The 22,004-nt window shown below is 34.0% G+C and overlaps 4 protein-coding genes across 16 annotated transcripts; all 4 read left to right on the forward strand.

The window, feature by feature from the left end:
• The first annotated feature begins 1,829 nt into the window (after positions 1-1,829).
• On the forward strand, positions 1,830-5,961 carry LOC140881091 (nicotinamide/nicotinic acid mononucleotide adenylyltransferase-like). 3 transcript variants are annotated; one of them, XM_073286114.1, is made up of 11 exons: positions 1,830-2,248; positions 3,010-3,192; positions 3,309-3,375; positions 3,636-3,709; positions 3,971-4,056; positions 4,576-4,659; positions 4,819-4,903; positions 5,182-5,261; positions 5,394-5,495; positions 5,632-5,690; positions 5,764-5,961. In XM_073286114.1, exons 2-11 carry the CDS (start codon positions 3,069-3,071, stop codon positions 5,879-5,881), a joined length of 879 nt encoding a protein of 292 aa, XP_073142215.1. In that variant the 5' UTR covers positions 1,830-2,248; positions 3,010-3,068; the 3' UTR covers positions 5,882-5,961. The 3 variants fall into 3 exon arrangements, with proteins under 3 accessions (XP_073142215.1, XP_073142213.1, XP_073142216.1); XM_073286112.1 differs by having other exon boundaries at positions 3,013-3,192; XM_073286115.1 differs by having other exon boundaries at positions 3,109-3,192.
• Positions 5,962-7,107: 1,146 nt separating this feature from the next.
• On the forward strand, positions 7,108-12,433 carry LOC140880776 (PP2A regulatory subunit TAP46-like). 4 transcript variants are annotated; one of them, XM_073285527.1, is made up of 11 exons: positions 7,108-7,280; positions 8,693-8,949; positions 9,527-9,607; positions 9,711-9,833; positions 10,054-10,140; positions 10,235-10,339; positions 10,468-10,629; positions 11,075-11,110; positions 11,212-11,283; positions 11,597-11,877; positions 11,981-12,433. In XM_073285527.1, exons 2-11 carry the CDS (start codon positions 8,947-8,949, stop codon positions 12,228-12,230), a joined length of 1,200 nt encoding a protein of 399 aa, XP_073141628.1. In that variant the 5' UTR covers positions 7,108-7,280; positions 8,693-8,946; the 3' UTR covers positions 12,231-12,433. The 4 variants fall into 4 exon arrangements, with proteins under 4 accessions (XP_073141628.1, XP_073141626.1, XP_073141630.1 ...); XM_073285525.1 differs by having other exon boundaries at positions 8,737-8,949; XM_073285529.1 differs by having other exon boundaries at positions 8,737-8,937.
• Positions 12,434-13,245: 812 nt separating this feature from the next.
• Positions 13,246-14,628, forward strand: LOC140883826 (phytolongin Phyl2.1-like). Its single transcript, XM_073290418.1, has one exon. The coding sequence runs from the start codon at positions 13,375-13,377 to the stop codon at positions 14,362-14,364; it is 990 nt and encodes a 329-aa protein (XP_073146519.1). The 5' UTR covers positions 13,246-13,374; the 3' UTR covers positions 14,365-14,628.
• Positions 14,629-16,216: 1,588 nt separating this feature from the next.
• On the forward strand, positions 16,217-20,611 carry LOC140880779 (nicotinamide/nicotinic acid mononucleotide adenylyltransferase-like). 8 transcript variants are annotated; one of them, XM_073285536.1, is made up of 12 exons: positions 16,217-16,347; positions 16,448-16,491; positions 16,861-17,007; positions 17,330-17,504; positions 17,621-17,692; positions 18,350-18,435; positions 19,136-19,219; positions 19,384-19,468; positions 19,796-19,875; positions 20,012-20,113; positions 20,253-20,311; positions 20,385-20,611. In XM_073285536.1, exons 4-12 carry the CDS (start codon positions 17,381-17,383, stop codon positions 20,500-20,502), a joined length of 810 nt encoding a protein of 269 aa, XP_073141637.1. In that variant the 5' UTR covers positions 16,217-16,347; positions 16,448-16,491; positions 16,861-17,007; positions 17,330-17,380; the 3' UTR covers positions 20,503-20,611. The 8 variants fall into 8 exon arrangements, with proteins under 8 accessions (XP_073141637.1, XP_073141642.1, XP_073141638.1 ...); XM_073285541.1 differs by having other exon boundaries at positions 17,404-17,504; XM_073285537.1 differs by having other exon boundaries at positions 16,236-16,347; positions 16,441-16,491.
• Positions 20,612-22,004: the final 1,393 nt, after the last annotated feature.

The raw sequence follows: 22,004 nt of genomic DNA on the forward strand, positions 1-22,004 counted from the left end.
TTATGACATTCTTATAATCAAGATGTTGATATATGAAATGTGGCAAATTAGGGTAAGCCCGCATAAAAGGACGATGTCCTGAATCACAAAGATTTGTGAACTCACGGCTAGCTTTATCACTGAACTATTGAGGATCACACAAACATTGGTTTCCTGTTTTCATTGAGATCAATGTTTTCATAATCGGATCGATGATCGAATCGGTTTACTTTGAAAAAACGATCCAACCGATTGGACCGTTTTAACATGATGGTCAGACCGAAAAACCGTTTATATAATATAATATAATTAACAATATATTTTAAATTTTAAAAACCTAAAAGATTTATATAAATATTTTAAAAATTAAATGACGATATAAATATATTCAAAATATTAATTATAGTTATATATAATTTTAAAAATAAATTAATTAATTAAAAAAACTCCAATAATACTAAAATAATATTTTTAACGATGTAAAATTCCAAATAATCATATATATATATATATATAATAAAATATTAAATTAATGTTTTAAAATTTAAAAAAAACTAATTTTAAAAAAATTAAAAAAATCGAAATACCGGTTGAACCTATTTTTGACCAATTCTTGACCGGTTCGATCGTTTTTGACCGGTTTTTAACCGGTTCTGAGCAGTTCAACCGTTAAAATGATTTTTGGAAGTGTTTCGGATCGGACCAATGACCGATTCTCGGTCGGTCCGGTTCGATTTTGAAAACACTGATTGAGATAATTATTTCAAGGAGTTGAATTAGAATAAGTAAGTTTGATGAGATCAAACACTTTAACTTATAAAGAAGTTTATTCCATTTTTTGAAATTTCGAAGTTTAGTAAGTCGGTGTGACGGTTTAAACAGTGAAAAAAGTACGATTGCCTAATTTGTATGATATCAAAAAGTTACCTTATGTAAATTAATATCATATACTACAACTTCATGGATTTTATTCTGATCAAACACTTTAACTTATAAAGGAGTTTACTCCATTTTTAGAAATTTTGAAGTTTAGTAAGTCGGTGTGACTGTTTAAACTGTGAAAAAAGTAACTTTTTGATATCGTATCACACAACTTGTACACAAAGAAAAATTTTGATACATGATATATCAAGATTTTCGAAAACCCTAAGCAAGAGAATTTCGAAAATTCCCTTACCTCTTCCTAGAATATTTCGACTGCCCCTCTCAGGCTCTCACTAATAGGGATTCGAGTCGTTATCTTCTTTGTTCAATCTCAAAGTAAAACTTCTTCTATTTTTCTAGTGCAAATTGGACGAGGAACAAGCAATTCATACATGGACCTGATTAAAAAATTGAAGAAAGACTCGAAGACAAATGAGTTTTCAATGTGATCGTTTGTAGGAATTTAGAATAAGAGTTATATCTCCTAAATCCAGAATAACTGGAGTCAAGTGAATAATTCACTAAAGATGCATTCGTATGCACCCTATGAATGATTTAATAAATCATACGTGTGCCCATTTAAATTTTAAATGTAAAAAATAAACTTTAAATTTTCCTGCATTTTGGGCGGGCATGAGAAAATGATAGTCCAATATGTAAATGTACAACAATATTTGTACATCAATTTTACACTACGAAGAATTTAATACAAAAATTTCATTTATCAAAATATTGTGTTACATTTCATATAAAATCTCTCGATATAATATCAAAACATGATTATATAATTAATATAAATATCGATATATGATTTATTAATTATATCTTTAGTATTATTTCTCGAATTAACCTCGTTATTTCGAAAAAAAACTAAATAAATTTTTATAGGGCATAACCATAAGTTATGTATTGTTTGATGACCCGTCGGGTCATCAACTCATTACTGGATATCTCTATTTCTCCATCCCCTCGAAATCGGCCGATAGCTCCCCGCCTGCGAAAAAATGAAAATTGAATGAGGTCTTTTGTTCCTCATGTTATAAGCTTCCTTTCGATACTAATTTTCCTGTCGAACCAAGGAACGTAGCTTCATTTCTACTCGAGCTTTTCTTCAAATTTTCGGAAACTTTTCGGTTGTTTTTTGGGTCGTGTTCATGGGATTCAAACAATTATAAGTTTGCTTCAAGTTTGGGTGTCAAAAGCCTCAAATTTCAGTCAATTTTAGCAACTGCCGCCGTGAGTCTGAGCACCGCCGCGCTGCCGGAAAGTTTTCCCAAATTAGCTTCGAGTCTCGGGCATTTCTAGCTCAATTTTCAACCTATTGTTTAAATTAGTAGGCTGTCTGGTGAGAATAAATTATTCCCTTCGCTTTTTAGTTTGAATTCGACTCAATTATCGCACCAATATTGATTAAGGATTGAGTTAATGTTGTAGGTACCCGATTTCATTGGTTTTGAGGTTTATTTAGCAAACCTATAAATTGTGGTTGAATCAGTATAACAATTATTTGGTGATTTAATGATATTTCAATAATTATGGAATTGTTGTAGTGAATTCCGAGCTATGAAATAGTCAATTTTTAAATATCTCGTCAACTACTAAAGTTCATTGTTGAACATTTGTTAATGCTTAAGTTTATTTGTTTGGATAAGTCAAGTTTTATTTGTGGAGATATTTTTTGTTGAATTCTTGGACTATTATTTTTTTAAAGCACTTGGACTATTATTGAGATTATGTTTTGTTGTATTTATTTGGGTTGTCATCAATTTATAGTTTGTATAGAAATTTCTTTTCATCTTGCATTTTTTCCCTTTTCGCTGTGCTTTTTGGGATTTCATTGTTACTGTTGGATGTATAAAACCAGTTAGTTTTCTAAAAACTCAATGAATTAATAAGTTGGTTTTTCTAGTGGAAGCTCAATGACGACCAACATCCCGCCAAGGGTCAGTCATGGTCGAAAAAATTTCTGGCTATGCCCTTGATCCGGACACTTTTTTATGATAACATTTTTATTGTCATAGTTATGGGCTTAGGAGTTTTCTGCTAGAGATTGAATATTTGCTTGTGATAATCTCGAATATCTGCCAAAATTTTCATTTTTTAAAGTAGGCATTTCATATGTTTGGAAGAGTTTGTGGGATTTGGAGTCATATTTCTATGTTAAAATGACAACAACTGAAATCGAAAGCGTGGAACGCATCTCAGCATCGGGATCGTATGACGTTGCAGATGATGAGTTACAATCATTACAGTCTTCTCGCCCCCATTTGATGTCAGCTCTTGATTCAGGTAAATCAATATCCTGCAGATAGTGAATGTTAAGTATGTAAAGTTTCAGTCTTTTATTGCCTAAATTCTTCCATTGTTGTTGCTTGGTGATTTATTAGTTCCTTCTATACTTATAGCTCTACCGCAGGATAAATTAACCTTGAAATCCATCAATCAAGACGGTTTATCTAGTTCTGAGACACAGTAAGTTAGTTACTAGGCCTTTTTTTTTACGAATTTTAATTTGTTTCCTATGATGAAAATTTGCTCATCTTTTTTCCTGTTATAATTTTTCTGTTTCTGATCAGGAATTTAGTTCAGCTAAATTTAGTTAAATTGACTCGCATACGGATCTTTCCTTTTTCTTTTCCTATATTCCATTTTGATAGTTTAGTTAAAAATATGGTCATATGAATCCTAGCTCCCTCTGGTTATGTCTTCTTAAATCGAACTATTTGTCTCAGGAGAAATGTTTATGTGGTACTGATAGCAACTGGAAGTTTCAATCCTCCTACATTCATGCATTTGCGTTGTTTTGGTAAGACATCTCATTTTCAATGATAAAATATTGTTTTGTTCATTCCCCACTTTTATCCAATGATGATAAATTCTTGTGTTGCTATTGTTTCTTGCGTCTATTTATTCATTTATTTTTCCTACTAGTAGAAGTGCTCCAATAGTTTGGGTTAGTTGCAGTGGAATACATGCTCACGTGCATTGTTATGGTGAAATTGGTAGTTGTGCTAATTGTTGCTTATTTTGTTGATGTTTTGCCAACAATTCTTGTTCTTTTGGTCAGAGCTTGCAAGAGATGCATTAAATTCGCAAGGTTTTTGCGTCCTTGGTGGTTATATCTCACCTGTAAATGATGCATACAAAAAGAAGGTAGGTATCGGGTGTGCGCCATGAGGTATACGGATACCCATTCCCTGATTTTTTTGCGTCAAAGAAAGTACAGCTTGGGCGACTTACCATTCTTAGAATAATTTTAAGATTAATGAAGATGCTAGGATGAAGAAAATACCAAATAAAAGGTGTTATAAGATTATTAGTTGCCGAGGCTACTTGAAAAATAATATTTATAATGGAGGTGGCTAGTTCCCTGAGAATAACAGTGGTAATGGTTTTTACTCGTGATCAGTAAATCCATGTCGTTTTAATTTTTTTTTTCTTCATTGACCTATTGGCTTTTTAAACTCTTCAAATACTTCATCAACTCTTGATCAAAATGTAGAATAGGGTAACTTCAACTTTTATTTTTATTTTTAATTTTAAGAAATAATGTTTACTGATTTTTTATGCCTGCTTGTTGTGGGTGTACGGAAAAACAACTTTCACCAAATCTCATTATATGCATCAGGATTTTGAACAAATCAGTTGCTTATGTTCTAACCTAAATTTCAGGATCTTGTACATGCTAAGCATCGTGTTGCCATGTGTGATCTCGCTTGTAGAAGTTCCAACTTTATCATGGTTGATTCATGGGAGGTCTCTCTCTCACTCTGGATATTACACATTAACAGACTAAAAATATTTAGCACACAAACATCAAAATTTGAAATTTTGGATTTACTTACTCATGATTCTGCTACGTCAATTTAATTGGTACTTTTTTCTGTCGTTTTGATTGTTTCCATCTGTCAATAGGCACGTCAGGATACCTACCAGCGCACGTTGACAGTTTTGTCTAGAGTTAGGACTTCTCTATGCGAGAGCGGATGTGTATCCCACGGTAAATTGATTTCCTTTTATTCTATTTCTTACTGTTTGTGTGTCAATTGCAAACAAATCCCATTTTCTAAAGAGGGTAAACCCAACGAAATATCAGTGAGATATAAACCCTACTTGAAACCCCATTCGTCAGTATACTCTTTTGTTTTTTTTGGACTTTTACTGTTCTCCAAGTTTGCTTTCTGATGGGGAAATAAATCTTCCTTGCAAACATTATAAAGTTATCATTTTTATCTCTTTTTTACATGTCAAGTTAATGAAATTGTCTTCTCTTCGTAGAGTCTCTCAAAGTCATGCTTCTTTGTGGTTCTGATCTATTAGAATCTTTCACCTTTCCGGGAGTTTGGATTCATGAACAGGTAAAGTTGTGCAACACGCTCGAGTAGAGGAAGAAGCCTAATACAAAAATGTGCATGTCTAAAATAATTTGTATACGCATATAGTTAAAACTATCATTTTGCTCAGTTTTGTCATACACGTTTTATTTTCAGGTTAAAACTATATGTAGAGACTTTGGGTTGGTTTGCATTCGTAGAGATGGTCAAGAGATCGAGAACATCATATTGAATGATGGTATTTTGAATGAATTCAAGGTAATCCTTTTTCTTGTGTCTTCTAGTCGCTCCAAAATTGTGTGGAACAACGGAGGTTATATCATTTTCCAGAAGCATTGAAAGTTTCTCTGCATCTTCAAAGAAGTTTTCTGTCGATCAACATAATTCATTGCAGGATAATATTAAGATTGTCGATGAAGTAGTACCGAATGGGATCAGTTCCACAGGATTGAGGTAAAAACGCCCACTCTGAACATGTACTGATCCAATGAATTCGAGCTTACACTACTCGAGTTTCCATTCCCAGGGATTGCATTTCAAGAGGGCAGTCGGTGAAGTATTTGACGGCAGATGAAGTTATTGACTATATCAAACAAAATAACTTGTACACAAGGCGCAGAGTAGATGATCCTATCGATGATTGAGTGTTCACTGTTCCGGGCACTTTTGCCCGAAATATATTATTCTTTATATATTTTGATCCTAATATATTATTCTTTATATATTTTGAAATTAAAATTAGTATTATGATTACAAAATAACCATGCTTAATTTAAAATTTAAATTTATTTATTTTAATTGGATTAAATACTAACTTTACATAAATAAACTTTAAACAAAATATTTATCCTTTTCTAAAAAACAAATATATAACTTATTATAATTATTAAACTTCAAATTTTTTTTGTCATATTAGTAATATAAAAAAATATTTTCGTGCAATAACTGTACAGTACAATAAAATCAAAATTTAGTAAAATATATTAATCAAAAAAAATTGATAAAATATGTTGGAGCAATAAATAAATAAAACAAAAAACTTTCATAAGAGAAGTTTCAAACAATGATTTTTAGGAAAGAAAACACGAGAAAATTTCAACTGCTAAATTTTTCGACGAGCTTGATATTCTTCATACATTTGCATCGCCAAAGTTTCTCGAAACATCGTCTATTCTCTTGTTGTTCGAACTGTCATTATTTGTTCTTCTTGATCACCCGAATCATTTTTAGTCATAGCTCTTTATCCTAATTCTTGATTCACTTCATCTAATAATGGATCTCCGGCATCTCATCACGGACAAAGTTATGTAAAATGCAACAAAATTGATGGTTCTAATTTGTGTTTTTAGATCACAAAAGCAAACAGTGCGCAAAAGGGGAAAAAACAACATAAAGATTCAGTCAATCAACACTTCGATTTTATTTGATTTTCATATTACCGAGAAATTATTTAGGAAAAATTTTGAAATATGTTAAGGATGAAGAGACAACCGTTATGCAACAGAGGAAGTAGACGATTGTTTGGAAATCGATGCACAGTGAGTCTTGTGCAAGAGGAGCGAACGATCTAGCGAGAGAAGAATAAAAAAAAGACAGTGTAACGAATATATTTAAAATTTGGAAAAGATAAAAGCGAAATCAAGAATCGAATAGATGGATTTTAAAATCTCACGTGAATTTAACTTAAGCATGTATGGAAGATTTAAGGTGAGGATTTGAAATTCAAATCGGCCCAAATTCTTGTGGCGATAGGACTCTAAAGTTATATTGTAAAATTTTTAGTAAACAAGGTTATTTTTAAAGAGGTTTTAAATGGGTCATTACAACTAGTTTCTGCTATATTTGATTTGCATTTATATTTATATTTATATTTTGTCTAAAGATAAATGATTCCAGGGCTTGCCCATTTCTCTCCCACTTCTAAGCCCTCATCTGCTCTTCCCGCGAAGTCGCCGCGCCGGTTCAGCCGCTCATCGCCTCTTTCAGAAGAGTTCCGACGATTCCGACCATCTCTTTCCGGCGGCGTGGTTGCTGCAGATTGTGGTAAGTCGAAGCTAAATTAGAAGATTATTTGGTTTGAAGGGAATCGTGCCGCTGTTTCTTCTTCATTTTGGCTTTTATTCTTCCCTTTACGTTATGTATTTGTTAAGAAAATTGCTTAACATATGATACACGATTTCGTCCATCTCTTATATCTTGTTTCGAGTTCATACAATTTTATTTTAAAACATTTGCTTTAATTAATCTTATAAATCTTGTTTATAAGTAACCGTGAATTGCAAGTTTAGTTGAGGAATTGATTTATATTTAGAAACTAAAACATACTTTTTAATTTGCACGTATGAAATTTTTTTGATGGAATGGTTAATATTTGTTTTACTCAATTGAAACAACGATCACCTCCTAAAATTTAACTGGAAAGATTTCACGTAATCTCACAAAAAGTTATGGCTGGATACATCCAATGAACCACCAGATGTTAAATTTGGTGAATCTAACAATCTTTCTTTCATTGTCACCTAAGAAATGCACTAAACCAAAAATTGTTCTCTGCATAGAAATGAGCCAGATATGCTTCAATCTTTCACTTCCTCGCATTTGCAAAAGATTATATTGGGTCCAGCTAACTTCATTATTTTCTCATCGTTGGTTAGAAACAGTGCTCAACAGTTTTTTTTAACATATAATTTCGGTACAATGTCAAGTTTGTTGTAAAAACAGTATAAAATTTTTATCGTATCGAAGTTTTGGCATACTGAAATTTGATATCGGTATCTATTTTTTCAATACCAAAAATTTCAGTAGCCCTAAATATCTAACCCATAAAAATCGGTTATTTTGGTTACCTAACCGATTTTTTTAATAGTTTTTTAAGATTTCTTTAAATCAAGGCTTTTCAATATATATATATATATAACATTTCTTGGACAAGGGAACATATAAATATGAAATTTTTCCCGGTTACATTTCGGCCATACCAAAATATAAAGGCAAGCACAAACAAATGGTATAATTTAGGTCTTAAAATTTTTAAATAAAAACATAATTCAATTTAAAAAAAACAGTAACTTTTGAATTAACTTAACCGGATTTCCGAATTAATTCAGTTTGTTTGATTAAGCCAAAATTTTGACCGCTCTTGCATGCGAAATTTTTTGAAAGGACAAACATTCCCACCCAGGTGACCTAGACAATCAACGGAAGGTTCTTATAAAAAAAAAAAAGACAATCAGCGGAAGGTCCAGGCGTGTGTCCAAGTATTCAACGACTCATGTTTATTTCCAGCACAGATATAAGCATCAATGAAACCGGAATTCATTTTTTTGCATTTGCCTCCACCGCTCTTCGCTTGGTATCCATCTCGATTCTCGAAGATAAAATAAAACGATGACTTGCTACATAACTCCATGACTGTTTCTGAATTGTATCTTTCTTTCTGATTGTTTTTCCCACAGTTTATTGGTTTGATTCTGATCGATCATTTATGTGGCTGTGTCAGCTTCTCTCCAACATTTGCTGAATCCGCCGGCAGAGCTTGAGAAGAGGAAGCATAAGTTGAAGCATCTTGTCCAATTGCCAGATTCATTCTTCATTGTACCTTATTTAATCCTTCTTTCCACCATATCTTAATTTCCAAAGTAGCTCCGTTGCTGTGCCGTTGAGATCTGGAAACAGCAGCATCTAACTCTCCAAGCAAATGGTAATTTAAATGGTCAGTTTTCTTAACCTTGTGCATGCTCTGTGTATCTGTATTTTGAAGTTTGTGGGAATTATTTTATTTGGAAGGTCACATGCGGTTCTGAATGGAATTTCTGATATGACATCTGCTGAGCATCTAATTATATTTTTTTTGGAGCTTCATGTGTAAATAGTGGGAGATTCTCGATTCAATTAGTTAGAACTGCGGAAAGTTGTTCTTTGTGTGCTGATGATGCTCTTGAATTTGGTGGGATTGGTTTCTGATTTTGGCGAGTGTAAATTTTAAATTTTCAAAGTGGACATTTCATATTTTTGGAAAAGCTAAGAGTGTGTGGGATTTGGAATTAGGTGAAGACTTGTATTTGTGTGTTCACCACGCCCCGTCTCCACCCTCAGACGTCTATAAACAATTATTCCAAACATTCATGCATTACTTTTGACTGTTTTTTCATGTAGAAAAACAACCATTTTAAATGTCCATTTCAATCTTGTATTAAAACCGAAGCGGATTAAGGCTTTTGGTCACGAAGTCTTTACAGTGGATCAAAGACATGAGTAGCAAAACCTAATAAGCTATTGTGGAATTACAGATGGAGGACAATACGTTGCCAATTCTATTCGAGCAGGCTCTAAAGATTCACCAAATCGCGTCCGATTCTTCAATCGAACAGGTTTTAGAAAGACTGTGTATAAGATGTGTGTTATATTCTGCTATCTTTTCCTTTGATTACAATTTCACAGTTCTGTTTCGTTTTCTTTGATAATAATTATCAGGAAACTGTGAGAAATGGATGTGAGCTCTTGATGAAATGCGAGGATATGATTGGAAAGTTGGGGTTATTTTCGTGTAACGAGACGAAGGATGATATCAGCACTACCAACCTCAAATATCTTCTTGTAGGTGTTGAATACTTTTTTGAACCGTCATGAAAGGCAAATTAGTCTTAAATGAGTGGTGAATGTACTGGATTTGTTTTCTGTTTTAATCTTTAGACACATTTTCTTGCAAATGTGAAAAAAAAAACCGAGCTGATTTACATTTCTGTGATAATCAGATTAATTGGTCACCTCTGAAAGCTAACATTTAGAAGTATTTAACTCATGGTCTCTGATACAGGTTCCATATTATCTTGGTGAGTTAACAGAAAAAAATTCACAGGAGGACCGAATTCAGATTCTTAAAGCTTCACTAGCCAAGTTAAAGGTACTGGTTTTAGATATTGGTCACACTTTAAGGACGTGCTTAAGGAAGTTATTGATGTTTTTGTAAATGTCGAATTTCATTTGGCCATGTCTAGGAATTTATTTCATTTTGTGAAGCTATGGAGCTAGTGACGGAGGATGAACTGGAATCATCTATGCAATCAAGGAGTAATTCCTCTGCTGATCAAAGAGCTAAGAAGGTTGGCAATCCTTTCTCAGACGTGTTTCCTTGAACGTCATAATTCCATTTCCCTCTTTGTTACTGCGACTAGATTTATTGAACAAGTTATTGTGCTCCTCCGTATCTAATGCTTGGGAATTACTTCAGATTGCTCGGTTCAAACGCATAAAGGCAGCTGAGTCAAAATTGCTTGAAATAAAGGAACGGAAGGAACGTCGTGGGCGCTCAACTAGAGCATCTGCACTATCTACTCCCATAGAGACGGGTGAAGAAGATTTGGAGGATGATGCTGGAGAAGAGGAAAGGGAAGTACGTTGTGTATTGAGAATTCATTTTTATTAATGTAACAATGTCCACCATTTTATGGTCTTAATAACTTGAACAGACGTCTATGGACTGAAAATTCTTCTCTTTTTAACGCCAGCACTTTCATGTTGGCCTAAAGGCTTATTTTTTACCGGTCATTTCTTTTTCCTCTCTGTCAGTATTATGAGGAAAAGTCATCCTCGCAATTGCCCATTTTTTTTACCATCTGATGCTTGCTTTTCTGCACCATTTTGAAGTGTTAACTTGTTTGTTAGAACACATTTTTCCGTGATTGTTGTCAAAATTGTTGAAATCGATGCTCTAATTCTTAAAAGCATCACTTTAATGGTAATGCTCAATTCATAACCATTATTTTGGTTTGTCCCTCCTCTTCCTTCCACAACATTGCATGAATTATAATGATGATTGTTCGGTTGCATGCCTGCAGGCATGGATGACCACCATCTCCTTGGCACTATGTAAGGTTGGTCTGGATGTTTCTGATCTTTGGAGATTGTCCTATGTATTTTTACCTTCTTTCTTTTGTGTCCTTGTTACTTACTCCCATGCCTATAATATTAACAGTCGTTTGATTTGTCTGAGATGCTTAAGAAAGAGGAAGAAATGCTCGTAGCTGTAAGGGATAAACAGTCCAAGGTATTAGACTATTAGTCGGTAATACATATTTTTTTCTATCTTGTTTATGCAACATTTTGGGAATACGTTCTTTTTGAAATTATTATATGCCACGGGCTTCCTTTGCTTCCCTTCACACTCTCTTAAATTTGAGTATTGTATAGGACTATAGGTGTTTTCCCCTGCCTTCTGTTGTCAAGTTCATGGTTGCTTTGATTCCTACATTTAATTGTTTTCTGCATGCGACCTGAATCTTCTACTTTGTGTTTATTTCATATACCACGCTCAACTTTTGCAATATGATTTGTATGAATTGATACAGCGCCTTTTGTAGGAAGGGGACGACGACTATTCACAATCTACTCTTAATGAGCGCACCCACAAAGCTGAAGCCTGGCATCGTGATGCTTCGGCAAGGGCTCGATATACTAAACCTGCAACTCCTATTACATGTGCAACTTTTGCTCAAGATGTTTTAGAAGGTCGAGCAAAGGTGTCACAGTTTCACGAGCACAAGCACCAACCAATGATATTCGGGCCAGCTAGTCTTATTTCCAAAAACCCAACAAGCGAGAGAGAAAGAATCGCAGCCCAAGTTTTCCAACCTCATCACAGGTATGCTGCTGCTAGTCTTAATAACACAAAAATCATTTGACTCTCCACTTCGAACACGCGCTTGAGGAAAAAGAAAAGAAATAAGAATGGTTCGCATTTACAGAATGCCAACCATGAGTATCGAAGAAGCTGGGTTGAAGGAGATGAATATTATGAACAAATGGCAAGAGAAGAATGCAAAGCTCATGGAAGAAGCGAACTCGTCATGGTATAAGGACAATCATCAGTCAAAGCCAGGCGAGGATGATGAGGAAGATGATGATGCGGCACAAGAGAAGGCAAGGGCGTGGGACGACTGGAAAGATGACAACCATCGTGGTGCAGGCAATAAGAAGCTCACACCCTGTGGCTAAGGTTGAAGATATTGTTGAAATTTCAATCGTCATAAAGTAGAATTTACACAAATAAAATTAGGGGATAATAACTTCGATTTTCTGCGTCTGCCTAGTGATTTAGTTCCAGTTTTGTTGTGCTGCCGCGATAAATTATGAACATTTCCTTGTATAATACATATTCGTATTGTGAGTTCGAAAAATCACGTGATATCTGTTTTTAATTTGTTTTTTAATTAACATATATATATTTTTTAAAAGTAGAATTATTTTTTAATTTTGACATACATGTCCATAATGACAATCACAAGACTAACCAGGCAAGTTACAGTCTCCGTTTATCAAGCAAAGAATTGCTTACCAAAGGCGCCACACAGAGAACTAAAATCTCAAAATGCGACGTTCTTAAATATAGGCTAACAAAATCTCCGTTTGCATTTTCTAAAATCTATTGGATTCTATTCTAAAACCTGATTCATTTTTAAATTATAGAAATCTCAAAGTCATTCAAAAAATAGTGACACAAAGTCAGACCAAATTATTCTTGGATACCAGTTTTTGTTAAGAAAAATTTCAGTAATTTAATCGAGTTTTGAGTTGAATCTATAGAAATCTAAAGTCAATACTTATTTTATCGGTTTAAATATTCAAACACAAATTCTAAGTCTTCACTCACAATCCATCCAGTTGTTATGGAGTGATTTCCAATGCAAAATTGCAGATTATAGTTTTATATTATGGTTGAATATTTTGAACATGAATGTGTCATAATTTATAAAATGTACATAAAATAATAATGATCGAAACTTGGAATAATTTTAAGCAGTGATTAATACATATTAAAACTTTTTTTTTTGGAGACAACCTAACATGAAAACGAATACATGATATATGTTTTCAGACAATATATATTATTGTTTTTTTTTTTTGAAGACAATATATATTATTAGAAATTAATTAATCGGATAAATTTAAAGATAATTACTAAAAAAATATACAAATTAAAATAAGAGAAATATTCCCGATAGAGATTGCACCGTCCCCCACACCACCCAAGCCAATGGAGAAGTTGTTCGAGGCCTCCTTTCCTTTTCCGGCGGCTGAAGCGATTTCTCCCAAGCCCTAGAATTTTGTCTTTTTTTGTCGTTTTCGACACCGTTTCCGCATGTTGCCCTACCTCAAAGGTGTCGATTTCGATATACCCACAATTGTATACGTACTTGAAGCAACCAGCCAATTGGGTTTTCCTTTTTCAGGAACAGAAAAGAAAAGGGGATTACGAAATAAGAATTTACTTATTTTTTGTTGGGTGTTAAGGGTTGCGTTTGATTGGATTTGTATGATGGTGCAGTATCCGAATGTGCTCCACTACGCCTGCATTGCGAAGGGCACCACCGTTTTGGCGGAGTTCAATTCCAGGGACGAGAACCTAGCTGCTCTTGCCTCGAAATGTTTGGAAAAGACGCCGGCTTTTCATTCTACCTTCTCCCACACCGTCCGCTCCCGCACCTACTCTTTCTTGATCGAGGACCCTTTTGTTTATTTCGCGATTTTCGATGTGACATGGGAGAATTCAGCAGGCTTGGCATTTTTGAAGAGCGTGAGAGAGTCTTTTGAGGACGTTTTTAACAGCGATTCGGGGAAAAAGAGGTTGGAGCATTTGAGCTCACATTGTTTGCAGGGTGAATTTAACCCGGTTTTCCGTCAACTTCTAGGTCCTGCTCTCGGCTCAGAAATGGAGGTCTTTGGGTCTCCCAGGGGGCTGAGAATGAACCCAAACGGTAAGTTGCGGTCTGGGTCCAGTTCGATGGGAAGGCATAAATCGGATGCTGCCATGAGGTTCAAGATGATCAAGAAAAGGTGGTTCGGAGAATTCAAGGAAAAGGGAAGTATAAACACAGAAAAAGAGGTAGAAAACCGAGTTTCTGAAGAAAATGGAAGTCCTGGGATAGGATCGGGCCGAGAATTTTCGCTTGTTATGCACCAGAATGGAGTGTATTCTTCAGAGTTATTGGGGCTCCACAACCATCACAAGGCAAAGAAAGTTTGGAAAAAGCAAGTCTGGATTGTTTTGTCCCTTGATTTGATCATTTGTACCATCTTGTTTGCAGTCTGGTTGTGGGTTTGCAGTGGGTTTAAATGCGTTGACCACTGACAGCTGAACAAATTGGAAAAGGATAAAAGGTTCTTTTTTTGTTTGTCTTGTTTTTGTGTTACGAAGATGTGATGCATTGGCAGATATTAGATGCAAATCGACTGGCAGATATTGGATGCAAATCGACCGCAAAATGTGGTTTTTTTGGCGTTTGCTGGTATAGTTGGTTTCTTTTGCCAATGACAATCAAATCTGTGTAATATCTCAGGACAAGTTGTATGCTGTTGTTGTATACTTTTGTGTTGATTGCTTCTTCAGTGTGTATAGTAGGTGTTGTATAGAATTCATGTGCAAAGGTATTGCTTTAGAGATGATTCTTTGTTGTGGTGGATTCTGTATATTTCCTCGATCTTTGTTGGTGTGCAATGAATTGGATTTCATATTGTTTTTTATTGTCTGATTTCAGAGGCTTCAATGTTGGAGTTGAAATCATAGATTCGTCTAGAAATGCAATTAACTCGACTCTTCGGAGTTTCAGTGTTTATTTGAATCTTAGCCTATCGGTGATGTGATTGGTTTTTGTTAAGGCTTATGAATCATGATGAAAATGGACTAAATGTTTTGCTTATTTCTTGATTTATAATTGCCAAGACTTCTGTTATTCACTTCTCACTTTATCACCGTGAATACTTCAAGGCAATGCTTGATTCTATCGAAGCCCTCAATACATTGTTCCATGGATTCCATGTGCATCATTTATACAAGTGAAGTTAGAAATCTTGCCCTAGCATGCATCTTCATCAGTAAAACAATCCGCGACAGGAGATGGTGAATGGTCAAGAGAAAACAGTTCCGCCTCACTTGGAAAATTTTCCAGCAGCTTCAATGGACCTTTTCCTTCTTAATTGTTAATCCTGAACAATGTCCCCATTGCACCATGCTTTCATTGATTCTCCGGTATCATGTCTGCACGATTAACTGTCTCAGCGACACCTTTGATTTTTTTGGGTCGACCGAACAATAGTTTTCGGTTGTGTAAGTTTCTTGGATAACAGGATGCTCAGATTGATTCTGCATCCACTTCCTGTTGATCTAAGGTTTTTGATGGCCTAAACTTACTGTGAGACGTTAGCTGTTGCTATATTTGCACGTCCAAACATTTCATGGCAATTGCTTAAAAAATTGAAGTTGCATTGATTTTACAGTTTTAGTTTTTAGTATATAGAACGTCAAGATGTTTTTCATACAAACTTCGTTGGAAATGATCGTCACTACAACATCTTACGATTATCTACTAAGATGTGTATATAATTATATCATCATATTTATTTAATCAATCAAATCAATCAACTTCATTAGAAATGATCGTCACTACGATATTTTACCATTGTACGACATCTCTAAATACATATATTTATCACTACACTTGAAATCCACATTTTTTGATTGATTTCTACATGTAAAAAGAAATATAGGCATTTAGTTGAGTTTAAATAACCATGCTACATGTAAAAAGAAATATAGCCATTTCTTTGGGATTAAGTGTTTCACAGTGCTATCAAATATTTTTTTTGTGAAGTATGACTTGTTCCAATTCTTTTATATAAGGATACCCATTTTATATTTTTACCATATTTTTTTGGACAAATAAAAAAAGAAGATAAATAACTAATTGTCTTTCTTTGTGACAGGAGTGAGCACAATTTAAGTCGATTCGAAATAAATGAATAAATTTGAAAATTGGATTAGGTCAATTCGAAAATCAAATTTTAAATTCTTTTTTTTTAAATGGATTTGATTTCGATTATATTGTTATAATAATTCGATTAAAAAGAATTAAAATTAACCTGAATAATAAATTTTATAGAGGAGTAGAGGTCATATGTCTTGTTAAAAAATCGATTGCAAAACAATTTTTTTTTTTGATGGAGCAAAGAGAAAACCAATGCGGGTATTTAAGAACTCCAATTTCAAAATTGAAAAACCAGCTTGCTTCGAACAATTCAACCATTCCTAAGTAAACACCGAATTCATCTGCAAGAGGTTAGTTTCAATTTTCAATTTCTTTATTTCAGTTTCTGTGATGGGTTTAATTTTTTCTCCGGTTCATAGTCAATTTTCCTGTATATTTGGAAGGACACAGGAAGATTAGTACGAGAATAAAATTCAGCACCCTGCTTTTGCTAGGTAATTTACATTGCTAGAATTGCAATGCCCGACTGAACTTTTCTCTATTTTTGGATATTCATTCATGATAAATTTTAAGATTTGAGTTTTGGTAGCAGTAAATGCAAAGCATATGTAAATTTACTCGATTTTGGCTAATTTTTTGTTCCTTTTTCCTCGACCAAAATCGTTTCTTGATGTTTGATGTGAAGAATTGCACACCTAATTCAATCTGCACGCCAACCGTTTGATGTAATGTGTCAAAGCGGATAGTATAATGTTTCAACGCAAGTCTTCGTTTATATGTTGGTAGTTCGTTTCTACAACCAACAACATGGAACAAGTGATATAACTGAAGCAACAAATGAAAGTTATTTTGACATTGTGCAGAGTGTACCAGGAGACAATTATAAAGCATCTGCTGTTAAATTTGGCATTGACAAAAGCTGCATACGTTGTTCTTAAAAAAAGATTGTCAAGCTGCATACTTTCTTCTTGAGAAAAGAAACGCTCAAGAAGAAAATTGGGAGAAAAATAGTATGTATTTCTCTTCTCCTCTGAAATATATGATTAATTCTTAGTCTTCGTGATGATACTCTTCTGAATAGTTTGTTGTTAAATTTTTTTAAATTTTCTTCATTTTCATCTTTTTATTGAGACTTTTGTACATCAGTCCTCTGGCCAAAAATTCCATTCAAAACCCTCCATAATATGTTCTTTGTTTCCTCAAATTTCTTTTTATTTACTCCAATTTAATGTCAAATGCAACAACCAACAGAAACTGGATATTGTAGTAGAAAACTAACGTTATAATAAAATTTCCTTTCTGAATTTCTACTTCTCTTCTCAATTCTTCAAGGAGGTCTGCTACCTCGAATTAGCAACTCATCAGTCATATTTCTGTGTTAAAATGACAACTACTGAAATCGAAAGGGTTGAAAGCATCTCGGCATCGGCATCGTGTGACTTTGCAGATGATGAGTTACAATCATTGCTGTCTTCTCCCCACCATTTAATGTCAACTCTTCATTCGGGTAAATTCAATATCTTGCAGATGGTGAATGTTAAATGTGTAAAGTTTCAGTCTTTTTTCGCCTAAATTCTTCTATCGTTGTTGTTTGGTGATTTATTAGTTCCTTTGCTTCTATAGATATAGCTCTGCCGCAGGATAAATTAACCTTGAAATCCATCAATCAAGATGGTTATCTAGTTCTGAGACACAGTAAGTTTTGTAGCTCGGCCTTTTTGTTACATATTTTAATTTGTTCATCTTTTTTCCCTGTTAAAGTCATAATTTTCTGTTTCTTAATCAAGACTTTAGTTCGGCTAAATTTAGTAAAGTGACTCGCATGTGGATTTTGACTTTTCCTTTCCTTTCCTTTTCGCATATTCCATTTGGATAGTTTAGTTAAAAATATGGGAATATCAATCCTATCTCCCTCTAGTTGTTTTCTCCCTGGTCATGTCTTCTTTAAAATTGAACTAATTGTCTCAGGAGAAATGTTTATGTGGTACTGGTAGCAACTGGAAGTTTCAATCCTCCCACATTCATGCATTTGCGTTGTTTTGGTAAGACATCTCATTTGCAATGATAAAAATCTTGTTTTGTTCTTTCCCACCTTTATCCAGTGTCCAGTGATGATAAATTCTTCTGTTGTTCCTATCCCACTTTTATCTATTGTTTCTTGCCTTTATTTCTTTTTTTCCCCCCTACTAGTAGAACATAAACATGTACAAGACCCTGCTCCAATAGTTTGGGTTAGCTGCGATGGAATACATGCTCATGCTTTGTCTGGTGAAATTGGTTTTGCTCATTGTTATCGCTCGTTGTTGCATGTTTCGATGAAGTTTTGCCAACAATTCTTGTTCTTTTGGTCAGAGCTTGCAAGAGATGCCTTAAATTCGCAACGGTTTTGTGTTATTGGTGGTTACATCTCACCTGTAAATGATGCATACAAAAAGAAGGTAGGTATCGAGCATGCCCCATGAAGTATGTGGATACCCATTCCCTCATTTGCGTCAAATAAAGTACAGCTTGGGGTACTTACCATTCTTAGAATAATTTTTAACACTAGTGAAGATGTTAAGAGGAAGAAAATACCTTAGAAAAGGTGTTAATATAAGATTATTAGTTGCTGAGGCTACTTGAAAAATAACATGTATAAGGGCACCTGGTTAGTTCCCTAAGAATAACGGTAGTAACGGTTTTACTCGTTTGATCAGTAATCCATTCCATTTTATTTTTTCTTCTTTATCGACCTTTTGGCGGGCTAATTGTATCAAAATCCTTTGTAAAAAATCAAAAAAACAAAAAAAAAAGATCAAAATATGCTAGATTTTAAAAAAAATGGAGGACACATTAGCCTATTAATATTTCTTAGGGGGTTTTGTGTTTTTTAAACTTTTCAAAGGGGAGATTAATGCAATTAGGCAATTAGCCCATTTTTTGACCTTTTAAACTCTTCAAATACTTCAACTCTCTGATCAAAATGTTTCCGAGTCGGGAGGGTAATTTCAACTTATTTTTCATTTTTTTATTTATTTTTTTAACGACTTTTTTATGCCTGGTTGTCACGTGTGTATGGAAAAACAACTTCACCAAATCTCATTATAGGTATCACGATTTTGAACAAATCAGTTGCTTATGTTCTAACCTAAATTTCAGGGTCTTGTAGATGCTCAACATCGTGTTGCCATGTGTGATCTCGCTTGTAGAAGTTCCAACTTTATTATGGTGGATTCATGGGAGGTCACTCTCTCACTCTAACACACACATATTGCACATTAACAGACTAAGAAACTTAGGACACAAACATTAAATTTTGGAAGTTTTGATTTACTTACTCATGATTCTGCCATGGCAATTAAATTTGCACTTTTTATGTCTTTTTGACTGTTTCCATCTGTCAGTAGGCAAGTCAGGATACCTACCAGCGCACGTTGACAGTTTTGTCTAGAGTTAGGACTTCTCTATGCGAGAGGGAATGTGTATCCCATGGTAAATTAATTTCCTTTTCTGCCAATTCTGACTGTTTGTGTGTTTAATTGCAAACAGATCCCATTTTCTAATGAAGGTAAACCTAACGAAATATCTGTGAGACTTAAACCCTACTTGAAATCCCATTTGTAATTGTCTTGATGAGTCTATCCCAAAATTAGAGTTTTCAATTCAAAACAAAGATATGCTCTTTTGTTTTTCAGATTTTTACTGTTCTACATGTTTGCTTTCTGATGGGGGAAAAAATTCTTCCTTGCAAACATTATAAAGTTATCATTTTTGTCTCTCTTTTACACGTCAAGCTAATGAATTGTCTTCTCTTCGTAGAGTCTCTCAAAGTCATGCTTCTTTGTGGCTCTGATCTATTAGAATCTTTCACCATTCCCGGAGTTTGGATTCGTGAACAGGTAAAGTTGTCCAATAAGCTCGAGTAGAGGCAGAAGCCTAATACAGAAATGTGCATGTCTAAAATAATTTGTAAAAGCAAATAGTTAAAACTTTCAATTTGCTCGGTTGATCTCATTTACATTGTTTTATTTTCAGGTTAAAACAATATGCAGAGACTTTGGGTTGGTTTGCATCCGTAGAGATGGCCAAGACGTTGAGAATATCATATTGAATGATGATATTTTGAATGAATTCAAGGTAATCTTTTTTGTTGTGTCTTCTGGTCGCTCCAAAATTGTGTGGAACAACGGAGGTTATATCATTTTTCGTCAAAAGCCTTGAAAGTTTCTCTGCATCTTGGACTACTATTTTGTGGATCATCATAATTTCATCGCAGGATAATATCAAGATCGTCGATGAAGTAGTACCGAATGGGATCAGTTCCACAGGATTGAGGTAAAAACACCCACCCTGAACATGTACTAATCCAATGAATTCGAGCTTACACTACGCGAGTTTCCATTCCCAGGGATTGCATTTCAAGAGGGCAGTCGGTGAAGTATTTGACGGCAGATGAAGTTATTGACTATATAAAACAAAATAACTTGTACACAAGACACAAAGTGGATGATCATATCGACGATTAAGTGTTCACTTTTCCGGGCTCTTTTGCCCGGAAAATGTGTATGTATGGTGACGAGGAACATTATTTCTTATACATGGGTTGTCATTTATATATATAAAAAAGTTTATAAATTATTTTCTTACAAATAAATTTCGATGAATGATTATATTCCCAACAAAAGACAAATTCAAATTCACGTGCGTTGTTTCCTCTGAAATGTGTGGAGTTCCCAACAGGCATTCACGTTTCTTGCCAAAATTGTATGGATCAAATAGTTTTAAAGTGCACAAAAAAATTCCAATCATTACCAATTGAATCGTATCTCGGGAGATTTTAAGAAAGAGTGGACTGTGAAGTGTTAATATATTGTTTGAGATGTACTATCTTATTGTGGTAATCTTTGGTGGTTTAAAATATGCGTTGAATTCGTCTTATTTTGATGAACGTGAGTAATTTCATCTATAAAACTCAATTAAAAAAAAAAGTTTATTTCTGTTTTAGGAAAAGTTGCATTTATTGTACTTTAATTTTGTCATTTTGCGATTTTTGTCTTTTATGATATCAATATCAATTTAATAAAGTAAATTTTGTTTTTTCAGTTTTTATAATTTTAGTCATTTTTATTGAAAATACTGATATGACATTATACACATAAGTGTCACATCATAATTGCATTAATCGTCGTATCTATATCGAATCGGAAAAAATGTCTAAATTGACAAAATGAAAACAAAAATAGAAGCCTCTTAAATTAAAATTTAATTTAAGGGTAAATGATTTAAAAATCCCTACCAACCCTTTAAACTTTATCTTAACTCTCTAACCACAATTTTCTTTATTTCAACTCCCTAGTAGTCCCCATTTTTGAATTAAATATTGTTTAGCAACTAATCCTTTGTACGTGACATTGTTAACCTATCGAACCAGTCCCGGCCATGCATGACTATCAGTTACGCAAGGTTTTCAGTCGATATACTCCAAATTAGGGTCCAACATGCTTCCGTAAGATGAAATAAATTTAAATACCTCTTTGACCAAAATGTCGTCGGGTCATACCTGCCGAGTTTTACGAAGTACTCCTCGCACTCCAACCACGCAGTCGCAACAGATTGTTTCTGCACAAGCTCCTTCAACGACACCCAGCACAACCTTAATTCGTTTTCTACCTTAAGGCGTATGGTATATAAATTTAATTATAAAATATGAGCATGAAAGAACAAGAGGCTTTAAAGAAATTATTCAGACATGATATTATTACATAAATCAACTCCTTTGAAGAGGAGAAGACAACTTGTTTAGCTACTCATAGTAGTCTTGTTCTTGTAATACATAAAGAAAACTTAATACAATAGAGAGAGAAATATTACAATAATTTATTTGTAAGAAAACTGAAGGGAATGATCGATATCTTCAGCTTCCTTGAACACTTGTATTTATAGCTGAGGTTCCACTCGTTTCACCGAGAAACTTCAGGGAATCTTACAACTATCTTCTATTTCTTTATGCTATTATTGATGACATCTT

This window comes from Henckelia pumila, chromosome 2 (assembly GCF_033568475.1).
Source record: "Henckelia pumila isolate YLH828 chromosome 2, ASM3356847v2, whole genome shotgun sequence".
NCBI classification, from domain to species: domain Eukaryota; kingdom Viridiplantae; phylum Streptophyta; class Magnoliopsida; order Lamiales; family Gesneriaceae; genus Henckelia; species Henckelia pumila.

Bases quoted from the DNA above. Each gene is read 5' to 3' on its own strand.
- LOC140881091 (XM_073286114.1), top strand. From the start codon at position 3,069: ATGACAACAACTGAAATCGAAAGCGTGGAACGCATCTCAGCATCGGGA. The intron at 3,193-3,308 runs GTAAATCAATAT...CTATACTTATAG, and splicing joins GATGTCAGCTCTTGATTCAG to CTCTACCGCAGGATAAATTA. The intron at 5,496-5,631 runs GTAATCCTTTTT...AATTCATTGCAG, and splicing joins GTATTTTGAATGAATTCAAG to GATAATATTAAGATTGTCGA.
- LOC140880776 (XM_073285527.1), top strand. The intron at 10,141-10,234 runs GTACTGGTTTTA...GGCCATGTCTAG, and splicing joins CTTCACTAGCCAAGTTAAAG to GAATTTATTTCATTTTGTGA. The intron at 10,630-11,074 runs GTACGTTGTGTA...GCATGCCTGCAG, and splicing joins CTGGAGAAGAGGAAAGGGAA to GCATGGATGACCACCATCTC.
- LOC140883826 (XM_073290418.1), top strand. From the start codon at position 13,375: ATGTTGCCCTACCTCAAAGGTGTCGATTTCGATATACCCACAATTGTA.
- LOC140880779 (XM_073285534.1), top strand. From the start codon at position 18,109: ATGATAAATTCTTCTGTTGTTCCTATCCCACTTTTATCTATTGTTTCT. The intron at 18,436-19,135 runs GTAGGTATCGAG...CCTAAATTTCAG, and splicing joins ATGATGCATACAAAAAGAAG to GGTCTTGTAGATGCTCAACA. The intron at 19,220-19,383 runs GTCACTCTCTCA...ATCTGTCAGTAG, and splicing joins TTATGGTGGATTCATGGGAG to GCAAGTCAGGATACCTACCA.